This window comes from Pezoporus occidentalis, unplaced genomic scaffold (assembly GCF_034315485.1).
Source record: "Pezoporus occidentalis ecotype Australia unplaced genomic scaffold, CSIRO_AGI_Poc_V1 ctg4, whole genome shotgun sequence".
NCBI classification, from domain to species: Eukaryota; Metazoa; Chordata; class Aves; order Psittaciformes; family Psittacidae; genus Pezoporus; species Pezoporus occidentalis.
In genome coordinates, this window is record NW_026915724.1 from 28,986,058 (window position 1) to 29,004,694 (window position 18,637).

The 18,637-nt window shown below is 40.5% G+C and overlaps 1 protein-coding gene across 1 annotated transcript; it reads right to left on the reverse strand.

The window, feature by feature from the left end:
• Window positions 1-1,628: 1,628 nt before the first annotated feature.
• On the reverse strand, window positions 1,629-15,990 carry LOC134171106 (cytochrome b5). The gene is made up of 5 exons (XM_062633099.1): window positions 15,784-15,990; window positions 7,924-8,052; window positions 6,233-6,262; window positions 3,612-3,646; window positions 1,629-2,753 (listed from the first exon to the last, which is right to left on the reverse strand). The coding sequence occupies exons 1-5, from the start codon at window positions 15,925-15,927 to the stop codon at window positions 2,675-2,677; spliced, it is 417 nt and encodes a 138-aa protein (XP_062489083.1). The 5' UTR covers window positions 15,928-15,990; the 3' UTR covers window positions 1,629-2,674.
• Window positions 15,991-18,637: the final 2,647 nt, after the last annotated feature.

The window sequence follows — 18,637 nt, forward strand, 5'->3', positions numbered from 1 at the left end:
CAAAGGATTTTGTTCTGAGAAGAAAGCACACTGTCCATTCCTTTCTTTTTGCTTTCAGACTGTAAGAACATTAACTACCCTTAATTCCCTAGAGTAGTCTTTGAATAGCATAGTCATTCAGTCCTCACCACACTCATGTACCTTTTCATTTCCTCTCATACTCAAAAACTAAAGTCACATAAAAAGCTCCCATATCACCCCCTATGGAAAGCAGCTCTAAGCTTAGGGTATTGAAAAGGAAAGTTATAAATTGTTTTTTGGGGGGTTTTGTTTTTGTGGTTTTTTTTTTAGTTTATGGTTTTGTCAATTTACAAAATCAATTTAAAAATCTGAAAGTCACATCTATCTCTGAAGAACACCTTCCATCAGCACTGGTGGAAGGGAATACAAACAGACCAAGTATAGGGTACAAGCTGTGTTGCTGCATTAGCATTTTAATTTGTATCACGTTTTGAAGCATTGCCTTCCCAACTCCACTCATTGCACTTTTGGTTCACATTATGGAAATTCTCTGTGTATGCCTACTTAACTGTGGCATTGTGTAAATAAACATCCAGTATATGGGACTCAGAGCTATATCATGCTAAAAGTCCCACAGCATAGGTAAAAAGCCTTTTGCAGGAAGGGGGACCTTACATATCCACTTTGATTGCACTACCCTATCTGTTGACGTGAACATAATTATCAGTCTGAAAATCTTGCAGGAAAAAAGATAGATATGAAAGGTTAAGCTTTATAAAGTTGCTGGTTTGAGTCCCCCTTCCCTCCCCAAATGTGAACCTGAATTTTCTGCTGGTTTTTAAAATAACATTTAAGACTCAAAACTTGATTTGAGTCTAAATACCAACTCAGAGTTAATCTGTGCTTTTAAAGGTTGTCCAGAAAAAGCCTCAATTTTTAAACTCTTTCACCCCATCAGAAGGAAAGCTAAGGCAAAACCAGAACAAAGTAAGTTGATGCCAGACAATCCCAAACACTCCTATTTTTACTGCAAGTTTCAAGGTAAAGTTGATGGGCTCTACCATAAGTATATACCAAGTCTGACAGAACACATGAACGCAAGACTGAGAGATACTAAACATTTTCACAGTTGAAGGTATAAGATACCCTTACTTGCTATAACAGTAAATGAATTACCACAAAAGGAATCCTTAAAGGATTCCTGTCTTGATATATTCCTACATATGCACAAGACAATCTCCTGAAGTCAGAGTCACTCTCTCATTTTTCTATATTTTTTTTTAAGTTCATGTTTATAATGTACTTTCAATTTGATTTGACTTGATACAAGGCCTAACCTCCATGCTGCATCTTCTCTGGTGTTGCCAAAAGGCAGGCCTTGGAATAGTGTTTCAAGTCCTGCTGAATGTCAGGGAGGCAAGAGCTTGCATAGCCAAACCATTAAATCACTAGCTAATGTTGAGGTCACAGTGATGAAAGTGCTTATCTAGGCTAACTGCTCCATAACACGCTTTCCCACTTTTTACATGCAACTCCTCTGCATAAAGGACATACCTTGACTCTTAGCATGCACCAAACACGTATTCTGAGAAGTATCTCAGTATGCGAAAGCATCCTGCCAAGGCCTTCAGAAACGTTTTCAGTGAACATATTTCAGCCAGCAAAAGTAAGCAATTAAACTTTTATTCATAATCATTTACATATGACTAAAAACATTCACCGCAAAATGCATACTTTCAGTTATCTTGTATTGAGCAGTGAAAATAGTAATCTCTTCATAGTAAAGCACCAAGGAGTACATCACAGAACAGTCAGAAACAGATTCCACATTATCAGTTTTTCCCCCATCACAATGCACATGACAAAGCTGAAGATCTTATAAAAAGCCTAAAAGTTCCAGAACAGATTCCAGAGTCACCTGAGTGCTTGGCAGGAACAGCATTATTTAGTAGCAGTTACATTTTTCTGACTTTTTTTTTTTTGCAAGAGAGCTACTTTTCACAAAACCAAGACAGATACAATTATGCCAAACATTGGGGTGCATATTTCATTGGGATTTTTTTAAATAGGAGTCAAACAGAACAGTTTGCTAGTAGAGTACCTACAACAACTGTAAGAGCAGATGTCAAGAGGAAAGAAAGGAGAGTCAGCTCATTATAGCCTGATAGGTGCCTGTAAGCAGTTGGGCCCCTACCAAGACCCACTACTCACTCAGCTTTTTCCATTATGTTTAATTAGCATTTCATTCAAACATACTACATTTAGGACAACAACATGGTTTTTTTTTTAAGTTAAGTTGTGTACATGGACAAAAATACCTGTACACAGTTTTGGTAGTTATTTAAAGCTGTAAAACTTACATGTAAAGGGGGGGTCCTATGGATCCCATTACGGACTAAAGAGAAATAACCATTATCAGTGTTACCTACAGAACAATATTCTAATACAGAAAATAATACAGTTATCAAGTAATTCATTAGGGAGTACAATTGTTATACAAAAAGAGAAATGCTGCCTTTTTATCACTTCAGAACAGCAAATAAGAAGGCAACATTAGGAAAAGTGCACAGCAGAAAAGAATGGTTCAGTTTTCTGAAAAAGTGGATTTTTTTTCTTCAGACATCAGGCTTTTATCTGGAAAAAACACTGGATTAGGATTGCTTATGTCCTCTCCCAGCTCAATCTCTTCTTGCATTAGCTCTCAGTAAGGCGCTTACTCTGACATGTAGGAACGATACATCAGGGCCACGATGATTGCTGCTATTGCCGGGATCACCCAGTTGGACCATGAACTAGAAGGAACATTTTGAAACAGCAATTTAGGAAGTGACAACCAGCAAGTCAAAACAAACAAACAAACACTTCTAACAAACAATATCATTGCTTACAGAAGTCCTTCCTCCCCACACCAACAAATACTTCAAAGGCACAGCAGCAAAGTACCTGGCTGGCCACTAACACTCTAGCCAAGTAAAATAAATCTTGTACTGTTAAGGCCTTGTACTAGAGCTTACAAGAAGTTTGCTTACTAAAGTAAAACTCTAGTAAGTAAGCAACATTTAAATCATGGCATGCTGCCCAGAGTATCATTCATTCAAAAGCCATTCAAGCAGCACATCATGTGAACTTCCAAGCACCCAAGCTCCCCACTGAGAGGCATGGAACAGTCCTCTGACATTTCAGCAAAAGCAATTGTCAGCAGGATATAACTTCATAAAGTTTGATTCAGTGGTGTTTCAAAGTGTTCTTCCCCCGCCCCAATTCTGACAGACTTTCCTTCTTACAGACATAATCCTCTTATTTCCCCTAGATGTATGATTTGCTACAGGTATTGCAAGGAAGGTGTCCATGTCAGTAAAAAGAGTCAGGCATGGCACCAAATGTCTTCTATTCACCTGGCAGTCACCAGAAATGAAAGCTTGTGAGACATAAACCATTTGGTAGATGCTGATACCTACCAAAGTGAGAAAAAAAATCTAGCTAGTAAGCCAACATGCTTGTAAAGTGGTACACAGATGCCAACTTGGACTTCATGTAGAAAAGAAATGTTCATGCACCACCCTCTGACATCTAAGCTTCCAGCAGACAGCAGCTATTCAGAAACGTAATCAGGAGGAACTTCAAGTTTGACATCAGGTGTCATACTATACCTGGAACTGGACTGAACAGTGGTAATAAGAGGTTCCTGGAAAGCAAAGCATAAAAAGATACATCAGGGAGACATTCCACTCCATCACCACTACCCCCTCAATTTTTCAAGACTCATTGTCAGGGTTTAAGCCTAGCCTGCTACTAAGTAGCATGCTGAAAACAGGACACTCATCAAGTGAGATTAATTTAAAACCAGCTCTGCATTGCATTTGGAAAGCATTTTCTCAGAACTCTCATAACAGACTGCTGTCTTAGAAACCAGTTAGCAGCAGTTTCTGTATCAACACTCCATCAAGTGTTATTAAAAGAAAAAAAAAATATCGCCACAAAGAATTTTGTTCTAAGTTTTCATGAAGCCAACTTCAGCCTAAGGTTATGAAAAGCCTACCTTATGAGAAGTTCTAATTGCCTAAAGGATCCCTTACTTGTCTGAAATCTTGTTTTTAATTAAACACTCTAGTTCAGAGTGTTTTCAATTAGATTTGAACTAATACACAAACACTTCCTTTATCAAATCTACAATAAGAAAGCTACTAATTTACATGCACGAGGCTTATTAAACTCAGGTTTTTAGTGTGGTGTTTCAGATAGCTTAAGCATCAGTCAAATTATAGCTGTTTCTGATACTGATTTGGACACCTTGTTCAGTTTCCACAGGAAAAGTGCTACAAGATCAAATCCCAGTTAGGTACATGTGCACATTTCTATGAAGACTTGCTACTTTGAATATTACTAACCGCACATGGCCCTAGTGCATTTATAAGATCCAAGCATTCAAACTGTACTTCAATTTCCATCACTGAAAAATTAGTTGTCCCAGCATAAATGGACTGCAAATACTCTGAAAGAGCAAGAGTACCAACACCCTCGCATGGGTTCAAACAGGCTACTTTTGGAAGCACTCAAAACATCACAGGTTTGGATGTAACCATGTTTAAGAGTAGGACACAATGATTACATCTATACTGGTGTTGTGAATATCTCCATGAAAAACTAACCCCAAAGCCAGACAGCATGGAACAACTTGTATCTACACTATCAAGGCTAACACCTCATACAACAAACAACCTGTCACACCCAGGGCCAGGGGATGGCTCCCCCCTTGCCAAGACAGTAAGAAAAATACAGTGCAACTCATCAAAACTTGTTTTTAAACACTACCACACTGGACACGTACACTGAGGGTACTTTAAATACAGTGCAAGGACGAGGACATTTGAAAGCACAAGGCCTTGTGACTGCTTCTAGAGAGCCAAGGCACAGAGCTGAACCTGTCACATTGCCCCCCAGAGAACAGTGCAAAGTGAAACTATCCTATCAACCTCACCCACACATCGTGCTGAAAGAAAGTGCTCCAGCTTCCTTCTGGAATGATGGAAAACATACACGCAGTGTAGATAACTATGACCAGCATTAAACAAGTGAGTAAGTCAGTCACTTGGATCTTAATTCCCTAATGGCCACCATGCTCTGGCCAAACTAATATTCTAATTACTTCAGTTTAGTAAGTTCCCATGAGCTTAATCAAGGGATTGTACACTACAACTTGCATTGGGCAGTCAATTTCTCAGCTGTGTTTATCGTTGCTATTCTTACATCTTAAGTGTAAGCTGCCTTGAATTTCAAAAGGAATCCAAATAGCAGATGTTATTCTTGGTGGGGAAAAAAAAAAAACCTGAATTCCAGTTACCACTCCATTTCTTATTTTTATTTGTATACTAGTTGCAGTCCTTAATAAAATTAATAATTGCTATAGCAAACATTTCAGTGTATTTTTTGTTTCCATCCCTTTAGCTTATTACTTTTTAAAAAAGCAGTCACTTTTAAGATCTTCCAATAATACTTAACAATGGTAAGATCCTATTCCTACTGCACTTCACCTAAAAATAATATTCAATTATTTCCTAATTGCACTGCTGCTGTTCTGCCAGCCCTGAGCAAACATACTCCATCCACACAGCAGCAGGAACTGTACAAATTAATCCCTGAAGCACTTGCTCCTTTAAAAGACATCTGTATTTTATTAGTTCTATAGTTGAGTGCCAACACAACTTTATTCTATTAAAGATAGGGGAAAAAAAATAGAAAACAAGTGCAATACTGCACTGACAGAACACTCAGTAAAATCTACTGAAACAGTCAGGAAGCAAACAGTATTTTCACCTTGAAAAGGATTCATAATTGCAAATTAACTGATCTGTAATACAGCAGTCAAATGCCTCTATATTCTATTAGTGTTACCAATATATTATTAAGCATCACATTCCCCCTAAAAAAAAAAAAGAAAAACCAAAAAATTTAGTTTAATCCATTCTGTCTATAAACTCATTTTTTCTTTAACTGAGTACTGGAAAACCATTTGGGGATTCTAGACTCACCTTTTTTGCTACAGTGTAATGCCTTCACGCTTAGTAACCTCTTGGTTCAAACCACACAAATAAGAAAAAAACAGCTAACAGGAGGAGTAATTTGAAGCCATATTAATAGGTTTAAGATATTACTGATTTCAAACATTGCATTTAAATCAAGCTGAATTATTTTTGCCTCTGGGGTATACCATTTACAGACACTATACCCAATGCCTAAAAGAAAAAAATGTGGCATTTCAGGAAACACTTACTGATCGTTTCTGAAGCTTCCCTCTATCGTCCTGCAGGAAAAGAAGCAACAGACATTCAGACAAAACCCCAAAGTATTTAAAAAAGTCACTAAATCCAGTATGCAATTTATTGTTAATGTGCACCTATTTTTACCAATGAATAAGGCTTATAAAAGAGCAGATGTCAGTGTATGATCCTGAGCTATCACAAACAAGATCACTTGCTTAAATAATACTTCCCAGTATGCAATAAAGAAGCAAAACCCACACCTCCAACATATTTCGTTATTTCTTCTGCTCTTGTAAAAAATGCCTTTGCATTTTTTTTTGTCTCTAAACAGTACACATAACCTTAGCTTATGAGCTATTTCAATTGTATTAGCTTGCTTCTGCCTAGTCTAACTTGTATTATCAGGCAAAGTCATTTAACTAGTTTTGTCCAACATCCTGTGCAATGGTCCTAAATTCTATGGATCTTTCATCAACTCATGAAGTTTTATTTAAAAGTCACATTCATTACAAAACACCCAACAGTATATAATCTTAACAGTGCAGTAATTATGCATTAACCTATCTTTTGGTTTTACATTAAATAAAAACAGGCACCTGTTAAACATGGAAGAAATTGACTGGTAGCCAGGTTAAGAACAACTTTACTAGCATCAACTGCTATCTGAACTAAGTAACAAGCAAGTAAGGTTGCAAATGTGCAGAGCAGAGTTATTTCATATTAAGGGAAGATGCATTACTAACATTTATCAAGAGATGACCTAAGAGACACATGATCAGGAATATTACTGTGAGACATGCTGCTCAAGACAGTGATATTTACTTGAACACAAGACAGAACATACACAAAGCAAACAGAAGAGGGAAAGAGAAGAAGCAGGGATGGGCAATAAAGTAGAACAGATGGGCACATTAGCAGCCTAAACATCTAACAAGTGGCTTTCAACTATTAAGATGCAGGAGAGATTAAATAAGGCCTATCTGAAGGAAGCCAAGGTAGCAGCTCTGTAGCTAAATGTAAATCCTTAAAAACTTGAGGCAGGAGAAAGGTTCTTGTTAGAAATACAGGAAATGGTAAGGACAGTATAGAAAAGAGGAAGTGACAGATGATCCAGTTGGAACTAATCATAAACAACCCTGACAACTACAAGTAGGGAACACTGAGAGGTCAAAATGAGGGAGCCAGAAAGAGAAGACAGAGCATCAAATTAGTAAGATAGTACTAGTACAATACTAGTAGAAAGTACAATACTCACAACAGTCATTTTCTAAACATACAATCCTAGCTCTTCATATGTACTTTTAGATCCAGATGGAGGCCTGGCATTTATATTTACCATGACAAAATCAGCTGTTAGTAATCACTCTGCATATTGACATAAGGTCTAGACATTCTGACATACCACCTTCAGGGGTTAAGAGAGTCTCATTATATAGCTTACAGAGTACACCAGAAATGGCATGATTCCATATTTAGTTTATTCAAGAATTATGCTGTAAAATATTTCAAAGCAGCAAAATTTTAGATGTGACCACCCTTTATGCGACACTAATCAAATACCTTCATACTGGGGGAAGGTATCTCCAGCCCAGGTCCATCCACAACTAGTGGTTTTTCTTTATTCTTATGTAAATTACTAGAGAAATAACTAGACACAAACTACTACAGTAAAGAGCAAGTAACAGTACGCTCAGATACTCACCGGGTGAAGCTCCCCAACAATAAAGGTTTCTGACATTGCCCTTGCATCTGAGGAATGGCCAACATCTTCAAAGTTCTCGGTAGCATCTCCCCCAGCTTGCTCCCTGAGGACCTCTTCACCACCTGGGTGCTGCAATTTTTAATGCATTTGAATTTGTTACTGAAAACTATTCCACATTTAAAAAATGAAATATTTTAATTTCTAAAAATTAGTAAAATGTCCTTGCAAAGTCAACTGCTAGACTTCTTAGTGTAAACACAAAGCTCTCCAGTAACTCAGAGAAGCTTATGTACTCTCTGAAGCCAAATCCAAGGGAAGTTTCTACTCCACCAGCACAAAATAGTAAAAGGCATTACCCATAGCAACTAAAGCATTTAGAACATCATTGGATTCAGTCTTTTCATAGCTCAACTATTAATATAAAGTTATATTCTGTAATCTCACTTCTGCAGGAAATGTGTATTTTTTATACAAAAAATGCCACACATACAGCCAAAGGGTAAAAGGCAAAAGGTCTAAACTGCAGCAAGAACATTCCAAGCTGACATAAAAAAGTTACTCGTAAGAGCAATCAAGCACTGGAACAGGTTGGCAAGGGAAAACACAACCTCCATCCTTTGGAGTTGCCTACACAAGGCACTAAGGATCCTCACCTTCAAGTTAATCCTAGTTTGGGCTGGGGTATGGACTAGATAACCTTACGGGGTCCTTTCCAAATGAAATTGCATGATTACCTAGTAAGTCAGCTATACTGTGGAATCGTTTAAGCACAACTGAAAGCTCATACAACACACTAGAATACCAATTTGTTTTTAGCAGGCTACGGTACCTCAAAATTCCTTTGCTGATAAAACCCTCAAGATGTAGGGAAACCATCTCCCAGTATCTCCTAATATCTCAAAACCATCATCATTCCCTTAACCCAAATCCCTGTTCTCCACTGACTTTTATTCTTCCCCAGCATGCACTTCGATATTGCTGGCAGTTCCACATTTCCAGCCAACAAATAACTGTATATACTGCAAAATCTAGCATTATCTTCTAGTTCAGGGCATTTTCTCAGCATCAAGTTGTTCATCTAACAGATACGTAACATGCCATAAAAATTCACTACTCAACTTTTAAGTAGGAAACTGCTACATAAACACGAGGAATGATTACGTGAACAAGTTGAATACACTTTAGTACTGCCTGGGAATAAAGCAACCATGAAGTAAGTTCTAATACTTGACCTGTGACACAGGAAATAAGGCTCTGGAGCATCAATTCTGGTTTTGATGCTTCTGACTACAGTGTCTGAAATGGGCAAAATTTCTACTAATTTAGGGTCATCTTGCCTGGAGCATCACTGAACAGAGAGGCTATGCTAAAACAGTAGGTTAAAGAAACGGCATAAACATTCCTGCTAGTCTAGGCAATTCAGGTTAGAATTTACTTCACATTCGCCACATTAATCTATCAATCCTTCTCTTCCAAAAAAAAAAAAACACAATTTCTTTATACAGATCAGGAAGACACTATTATTACTAGTTTCCAGTAGTACCACAACTCCAAAACTCAAATCTTTGCATTAAAGGCAGACATTTATTTTAATAGTTGAAGTTGCCTTAAACCCTAGCACACACACAAAAAAAAACCCGACAAAACAAAAAAAACCACCCCTATGTAACACTTTAAAAAGCCGAGATACCACAGCCAGAATGGTAAGGGATCCCTACCATGACTAAGCAAAAGTGAGATTAGGCAACTGATAAAGAGACTAGGCACAACAGCTGAGCCAAATAAAGGTTAGAAGAGTGCATGCAGAGTAAAGATTACGCAAGCAGATGTGTAAATATGGCACGTTCACTAAAATCCTGCCCTTGAATCCATTCTGATAAGTATTCAGGGAAAGGACTAGACAAAAGTTGAGGGATCACTCAAGTTCAGCACCTTGAAGCTTATAACACATTTAAGAAACTGAACTTCAGTTTAACAGGCTGTAACAGATATTGCCACAATTAGGACTTTAAAGAATACCTGCAGTAATGTGAGGTTTGGGGCTTATGGTTTTTTGGTTTGTTTTTTTTTTTAAATATCATGCTAAAGGATTCTACTCCCCAAAACACACACACAAATATATGCAGTATCTTCAGCAGAAAAAGGCAAAATTCCTTAAAAAAACATACCTAAGACATCAACAAGCAGAAGGCACCAAAGTTAAACTACCCATAAAGCACTAGTTGCATAAGTAGCATGTAGATTCACATACATGCACTGCAGTGAAACCAAACCCTACTTGCACAACTAGGTAAAACACTAGTTACTCCAGCAAGCTGTCAATACTACATGGTTTACACTAGTTACCCCCAATAATTCACCAGCCAACTATGTTGGTTATCTCCCAGTATAACAGCATCTACATTAAAACTATTCCACAGAGTACTTCAACCTGCAGGTTGCTGACTAACAGAATGACCGTATATTAATTTGTTCACAAATCCTTCTGCTGTGCCACTACGAAGAAATCACGTAGCTATATGGGCAACTTCACTGAGGCACTTAGCTTTTCTCTGTAGAATTAGCTTTTGGTCTAACTAGTAACTGATCCCCTCTGTCTATGAAACCACAATATTAATGTCACCACAGTGACTGTGACCAGCCCTCTCAGTAGCCAGCACACAGCAGCGGAAGGAGACAAGCTGCCTGACCTCTGCCACCACAGCTGGAAAACAGGTAGTATTTTTCCACTCACATCACCAAGGCTAAGTTAGAGATAACCAGACATAGAACTCTTCAGCTATATTGCAGATGACACTAGTAACCTACTAGACACACATAGAAGTACTCTGAAAAAGTACATTAAAGCTAAGCCCTTCTATTAGATGGTACCTCTGCATAAAGATGCAAACAACTAGCACGCAATACAAGCTATTAATGAAGAGACTTCACCTCCCTTAATGAAAGAGAGCAACTGTAATGTCTCACAAAAGGCAAGAATTGACTTTTCTATCAAAAGCAGAGAATTTTCCATGGCTCACCAAGTTTCTCAAGGCGTGTTTACACAGGGTATTTGTTCACGCTTCTGCCTGGTGAACAAAGATTGCTACCAGAATTTCTACTTTAATGAGGAGCCTCTGGACAGCCCCTGAAACTGAAGAGCCTGATAAATTATATAGATAGCGACTTCTAAACTGAAATCTTGCTGATGCAAATAACTGAAGTATTTTGCAGGCAAAATAGTGGGTCAAAGGAAACAAGAAAGCTTGTGTTGATAAATTAAGCTAGTCCGGCTCATTCCTAGGATACTCCCAATAAAGCAACATAGATATTTAAGTTACATGCATAACATATCTGTACAGAGCCAGTACTAATACACAGCATAGACTAATTCTTAACAGCAACACATTAGAAAGTTTTAGATAAGGCACAATAAGCAGTTAAACTTGCTGCCCTCATCTGGGTCAGAAGTCCATAATTACTTCAGCCTGAACACCTATCGCCTCTTCCCCCTCTCACTACAGTCATGAAACTTTTTCAGTATCATAGTTCAAGACTCTATTAAAGTATAACTACCCTAACTCATAACTGCTCTAATGCACAATACCTGGCCCCTCCCCCTTCCCATATGAGAGTCCACTTTTAACTTTTAGTGAGATTAGCAACGGCCTTCATCAGTGGCAGTCTTGTAAATTCAAGTTTTGTTTTCTGCACTACAGGGAATGAGAAGCATAGACGGGCAGCAACAAAGCCAGGAACACCAGGATAACCTCAGCGTTATTGTGCAAGACAGACAGAATAACCACGTTTTCAGACTGCATGAAAGCGGCCTTAAGAGAGTCCCCTAAATTATTTCCATCTTGTAACTAAGTTATAGGATAGAAATTCTGTACTCATGCAGAGTACATTTTAGAAGCCAGGATCTTTTTACAAGTGTATTTTTGAAAACCAACATTACGGTTTTACATAAAGTACAGAAGAAATGCCCTGTAACTGGGTGCCCATTTCCCCATTTCCAATTATAGCTTGCAGTGCCTAGTGTAAAAGAGTGCTAAGAAGTGCAATTTTTTCCACAGCATTTGCAAATTCTCCCACAAGCTTAATCAGAACTTAGGGTAGTGACAAAACTAGTTTTAATTCTTAAACTGCAAGGTTCTGCAATAAAAACTCACAAGATACACTGACAGACCTCAAAATGTGCTAGTACCAGCACCCTTCACTGCAAACTTTTAGTACCTTCCACGTTTAAACTAATGACATTACTCCTGCACAGTATCATTGTACTGAATGAATGCAAGTTTTTGGCACATAGAGGACAGAACATTTTTCATTCTGACAGTAAAACAGTATTTGCTCTTCTGCAGTTTGAGCAGCATGACTAAACAGATTTTGTGGGAGCTGCCCATTCTGTTTAGAAATAGCGCTGTGAAAGCTCAAGTTCATACTTTCTGAAAATCCATTTTCATTGGCCATTAACGTTTTTGCTAGATTTTGAGTCCACCAACAACTGAAATAACAAAAAGTCTGCATTGCATCAATTTTAGACATGTACCACAGTTTCTGGAACAAAGGATTTCTCTCAGAGACATGCTCCTATTCTTGTTAGCTTCTTTGCCTTATTTAAGGAATTCAACCAAATTCCCACAAAAGCCTTAGGGAACTCTCACCACAATGGGAAGCAGATCAAGATTCTTATTTTTATAGGCTCAGCTACCCTTATTTAGCTCATTAGATGTCAAAGTTTGACTAGCAGGATTACCTCATGAATCCATTAACTGACATTTAATAGTTAAATTATGTTGGTAATGCCCAGCAGTATTAATCATATACGTATTTTATCAGCAATACAGATATAGCCATAGAGATCCTGCTGTGATTAAACATGAATTTTCCTTTAAATGACATAGAGCCTGAAACTATGGAAAAGTTTCACAACTTTTCTGCAATACAAGTCCAACAACCTTTGAATGAAAAAGCTGATATACAAGTTTCTGTTTTCAAGAATAGTCTTTCATACCAAGAGCTTTCAGATACTGAACCACAAAAGACAAGGTCTCTTGATTTCCTCCTCTAGAGAGCATACTTTGATATCCAAAGAAAATTCAGAGATATATATTCAAGTTATAAACTCTGCTAAGATCTGCCATTTAAAAAAATACACACGCAAAAAAAGCAGTTGCTGGAATCTTCAGTAATCCCGAAGATACGGCATCAAAATACATAATCCTTTCCTTCTCCAGCACTTCATATGTATTTCAAAAGACTTTTTTTATAAGCCTTGTCCTTAGGAAACCAAGCCAACATGGTCACACTATGTGATGCCTCCACTCCTCTTCAGCCTCTACACTCCCAAAACACATGCACATCACCGCCCCCGATCCACTTACTATCCAACTTCAAAGAAATGCTCAGAGGCTGATGGCTCCCAAGAACAAACCAAACTTTCCTAAACATCTATAAACTTTCTAAACAGACAACAGCTCCATTACAGCACTGTAGGAGAGTGAAAAGCAGCAGCATACTTTCACTTACTAGACATGAGAGCATTCAGTGTCTTTAACAGTGAAGCACTGTAATTTTTTTCAACTTCATAATCAATAAGAAAACATTTCCACAGGTTAATGCAATGGCTGGAGAGACTGCTTGCTGAATTAAGAAACTGGACCAGGGAAGTAAGCTTCTGTCCCCAGTTCTTGACTCCTTAGTCAACTGATACTTTTACTTACTTAATACTTGGAAGAGGAGGCCTGAGGTGATGCTTTAGCAGAGCATCCTCTTTACTACTACCAGACTTGTCTTAGTAGCCTACATTTAATTCTTGAAATACTTCAAGCTTTTATACTCCCAGAAGGAGCTGCAAGAAGCAAAACCAGGTTTAATCAATAATGCTGTTGAAACAGCTAATGTAATTCTTACTTCACTGAGAAATATTTACAGTAGTCTGGAACAAACCAGCAAGAGGCTAGCTCCAATTTCTCCTCATCTATCACAGGCAAATGCCTCAGGGCATCTTCACAGTGTCAAAAGAATTAGCACATCACTTGAAAAATTAACCAGGTATCAAAAGCATATATTAGAAAAAAAGTAGTAAAAAAGTGGCCTATGTAACATTTTATTCTGTGTTCCATACCAAAAGTCACCAACACAAGAAACATGACAGTATCAAACAGCTTTCCTTAAGAACGTAGCTTCATTTAAATACTTTGTTGAAAATTGTCATCTAACCTCATTTATTGTCTCAGAATATGACTCGGGAATTTCAGCTCCAAACACCCATATTCTATTGAAAGCTCTTTAGAGCAAGAAAAAAAAAAGGTTTACCCAAGTGCATCAGACATTCCACAGTTGTCAAAAACACAACTATTCAACTACTTACAGGCAAGCCGAATTCTTTTGATAGGCTGCTGAATTAGTAACATCATCCTGAAAGCTGCAATGAAGACTTTCTTGGAGAAATCTGGTAGGTGGGGCCTCTTAACAATAACCAATTTCATCACGTACTGAAGGAAGAGGCTGTCAGTTCCCTTGTGCAGCTACTTACATCCAAAAGCTCATAATGTTCTACTGGATTTTGTCAAGTGCGGGGCTTTTTTTTCTTTCCCTTGTGTTGTGTTCAGCTTGGAGTTTTGTGTGTGTGTGTGTATGATCAGCCTCTCCTGCAACTAATCTGGAAGCGCTTACAGTTATGTATCAACCAAAACTAATCAAGTTTTCAAAAACAGCTACTTCAATTTTCAGGCCATATGAAAAACTTTATTTTCCTCCAGGCAGTCTATAATTAAACTGGTCTTTCCTGCATAACCGAACAAACATTTCCATAACTAAAGGATAAACCAAACCTGGGACAGAGCTAGATGAAAAATAATCAAGGAAGAGTTAACAGATCAATTTCACAATACTGCCTCACTGAAAAGCCAAATTGTGCTGACACACAGCTAAAGAGTGACATACTATCTGTGCCAACACTGCCTTTTAAAAACAGCTTGTCCACCTCTTATTTCTAAAATTCTCAATTTAGGTTCTGAATTTTAAGTTTATAACCACAAAAATCAAGATGGAGCCGCAGGGCTACTTAGGTTTGCATTCTGTCATGTCTCTACAACCCTAAACTGCACCCTCAAAGAAATCACTGTAAATCTACAGTAACACTTAACTGCATGCTAGACCTTTGCAGAGGGGGTATAACGGGAGTGAGAGAAAAAAGTTACCACTGCTTGCTCAGTAGCTGCATTTCTGAATCTCCATGAAGAAAGTTTCAGACAAAGAACTAAAATGCCTCTTTGTTAACCATGACTATCAGCGTTTACATCAGTTGTTCACCATCAGCAAGTGATGAAAAAACATCAATCGTTAACCAGAGGAGGGGAACAAAACAACCAACCAAAGGCATTCCACCCGACCACCGTACTAGTTTGACCGCATACCCACGCCGAGTGCTTTGTGACACCAGCAAGGGCATAAAGCCTCCGGGCACTGCGGTTTATACCATGGCACAGAGTTTAAAGGCAGGTGAAGGGAGCGAGCAGTTCCTAGCAACAGGTTACATGCAGTGGATGACAGCGTGCCCGGCACACTCAGGTTTTGCTTGCCCCAGCGCGGGGCGCCCGCAGCATAACCCGCCGTTAGGGCCTCCCTCGCGCGCCTCCAACGCCTGTCGGCCCCACCGCCCTCCAGCCCAAGGCCAGCAACCGCCACACGATCGTCTCGGCAGCACGACCTCGGCAAGCCGGCGGCAGCACCTCGCCCCGCCGCGACCGCCTGGCACCCGTCCCTCGGGGGAGGCCGCCGGAAGCCCGCAGCGGGCTGCAGCCCTGGCCACAGAGCGGGCAGCTAGCCGGCATCGCCCCACCAGGGTCCCCTTCTCCCTCCCCGGACACCCACCTCATCCAGAAACTTAGTGAGATCGTAGATGCGGTGGTGCAGGATGATCCAGGTACTCTGGCTGTTGTTGTGCTTCTGCACCTCCTCCAGCCGGTAGTACCGGCCCCGCCACGGCTCGCTGCCAGACTCGCTAGAGCCCACCATTGCACCTCCACACAACGCCGCCTCCCCAACAGACTACAACCCCACAGCCCGACGCACACTGACCTGAGCCCCACTGCAAGCCTATCACCGCCCGTCCCCTCGCTTGCCGGCTTCTCATTGGAGGAGACAACCGCCGCTCAAAGAAGCAGCAGGCTGGTGAGCGCGGTGGGCGGGACCTGTGAGGGGTGGGCCGGCGGCCTCGTGCCTGCTTTCTCTCCTCACCCACCACGCTCGCGGCGGCGAACTTGCGCGGCTCTCTCCATGTGACCAGATGCGGTCACGTGTCGCTCTCGCCGGCGTCTGTCAGGCCGTGGCCGGGGGTCGAACTCGTAGCCCTTCCTTCTACCCCCACCACTTGGCGAGACGGGCGCTTCTGTGTGGCGGTGGTTATAACTTGAGCGCACGCCGACCGTCTCCTCAGTCAAGTGCTTGTTGCCCAGCTACTGCGCCTTGCTGCCTGCGCACTTCAGCTTTAAGAACAAGCAGATGTTACAGCCGAAACAGAACGCGGCTGCCTGCTGGCGCTGAGTGGCGCTGCCGCCGCTCGGTTCGTCCTGCAGGAAAACCCTTCCGGCTGCTCGTAGAGCGTTACGCCTGCCTGGTCCTCCCAGCCTCCCGGCGGCTCACCAAGCAGCGGCTGGGGCACAGCGCCGCGGCGCCACCTCGCAGCTCCCTTCCGTCCCCGCCCGTTTTCTCGCTCAGGAACCCTGAACACAGGTCATCAAGTCGCGGGAGCTGCCCGTACCGCCAGCGGCCGCCCTGCCTTCTTAGGCGGGCGGCTGTGCCCTCAGCGCAGTCGTCATCCCCCTCCCCACCCCCTAGCCCTCAGCCCGCATGCGCGGCGGCGGTTCCTCGCGCGGAAGGCGGGAGTTGTGTAGCTGCCTCAGCGGTCCGCGTACCCTGTGAGGGAGGGCAGCGGCAGCGTTGAGAAGAGACCCGGTCAAAGGTGCCTCCTTACAGCCATCCCTATGCCCTTCCGTTTTATAGAAGCTAAAACTCGGTTCATTCCGTCTGGCCTTTGACAGTCTTGTTCAGCTGTTGGGCCAGAATGGATCCCTCCATCCCTGTCACTGGGGTACCGGTGCTGGGTCATAGTTGTGCGCACCTTGGGTGCCTCAACGGCAACAGTCCAACAGCAAGCACGTGCTCCAGCATCATTACAGGCCGTGGATTTTTGTGGGATTTGTTTACAGCATTGCTTCAGTGGTATAAAATTTACCTAGCTGAGGTGCTTTTCCTCAAAACCGGTGTTTGGGTGGTTGCTTTGTGCCCTGTGTGTGTCTGTGCTGTCTGTATGTAGGACAAGCTTCGTACTTACTGAATGCTGCGATGATCTTCGGATCCCCTCTCTAGTTCATTATGGTCAGCCTAATGGGAAGGTAGTTACCATCCCTCAGGGCTTGGTGGCATTCCCAGCTTTAATAAGGAGGTTCTTCATTCCATCTTCCAGGTTGCTACTGAAAATAACAAATATTGCCACCAAACTGTGATTTACCTGTGTGTGTTGACAGGAAACCAGTGGTAGCCATTCTTCAACTGATGTCCTCTTCAGCTTACAGGAGTTTACATGTTATGTTTATCAGCATCAAAAGATGTAATTTCTCTCACACTTTAAATTTTCCTGTTTGCACAGAAAGCGATTGGGTTTATTTCCTATGATTTATAACTGGTAGCTCTCTTTTGACTGGTAGTTTTGTGTTAACTGATAGTTCTGTCATTATTCTCTCCCCTGAAGGGAGAAGACATTTAAAAGCACTCTGCCCCATTAGCCTTTAAGATGACTGAAAGATTTAACTTAAGCTGAATACAGTGAGTGGATCCAACAGATGAGTTGGCCTCAAACAGCAAGAGGATTACTGGAGTGTTGCAGCACAGGCTTTATAACATCTTTGCCATAAAATCCCCAGCTGTCCATTTAGGATTCTTTTAAACATTATGAAAGCTGAGGACCCAGCCTTTCTTTTCCATTTTTGCAAATGCACGAGATTGTTTTCTCATTTGTTTAAAATGGTCCTTTCCCTTTAGATGTAGCTTTTGGAATTTTCTGATGAAGTGATAGTCTTGTCTGGCATTTAAAAAAAAAAAAAAAAGTCTGTTTTTTTCTGATTGCTAGAAAGAACTTGAAATGCGTTTTCCTTTAAGGGTAAGAAACTAGGAAACATGTTAAATTAGTTATGAAACACTGACCGTGTGCTTTTTATAGGATATGGCTGAGGTTGATCTTTTTAATGTGTGATACTGTTAAGCAAAGCAAAGAAAAATCAGAACAACAAAGTTGTCTGACATTGTTCCTCGAAAAATGTTTCCAATTCATAATTTTTTTATAATGATTTGCAAAATTGCTCTTTAGGTGAATACCTGGTGGCTTCCTAAAGTTTGGAAACAAAAATATTTATTGCTATCTTCACTGTGCAGATAAGATCATTTCCCAAAAGGTTTTTAGGGTTTGGAGGGGGGGAAGAACTATCAAAACAGCTTTTTCTGGTGTGCAGTGTTTATTCCTGGCTTTTCATAACAGCAGACTTTCTACCTGCTTGTTTTTTTTCAAAACACTTTGATTGAGAAAGGTACTATAGTTAAAAGGTGTATTTTCTTTAAATAATGAAATATTAGTTACCCTTTTATGTCATAAATATTATAGTTCCTTTACTGTAAGCCTTGCATGTGCTGCAACAGGCATCTAACAGGCTGGAACAGCACAGCTGTTTGT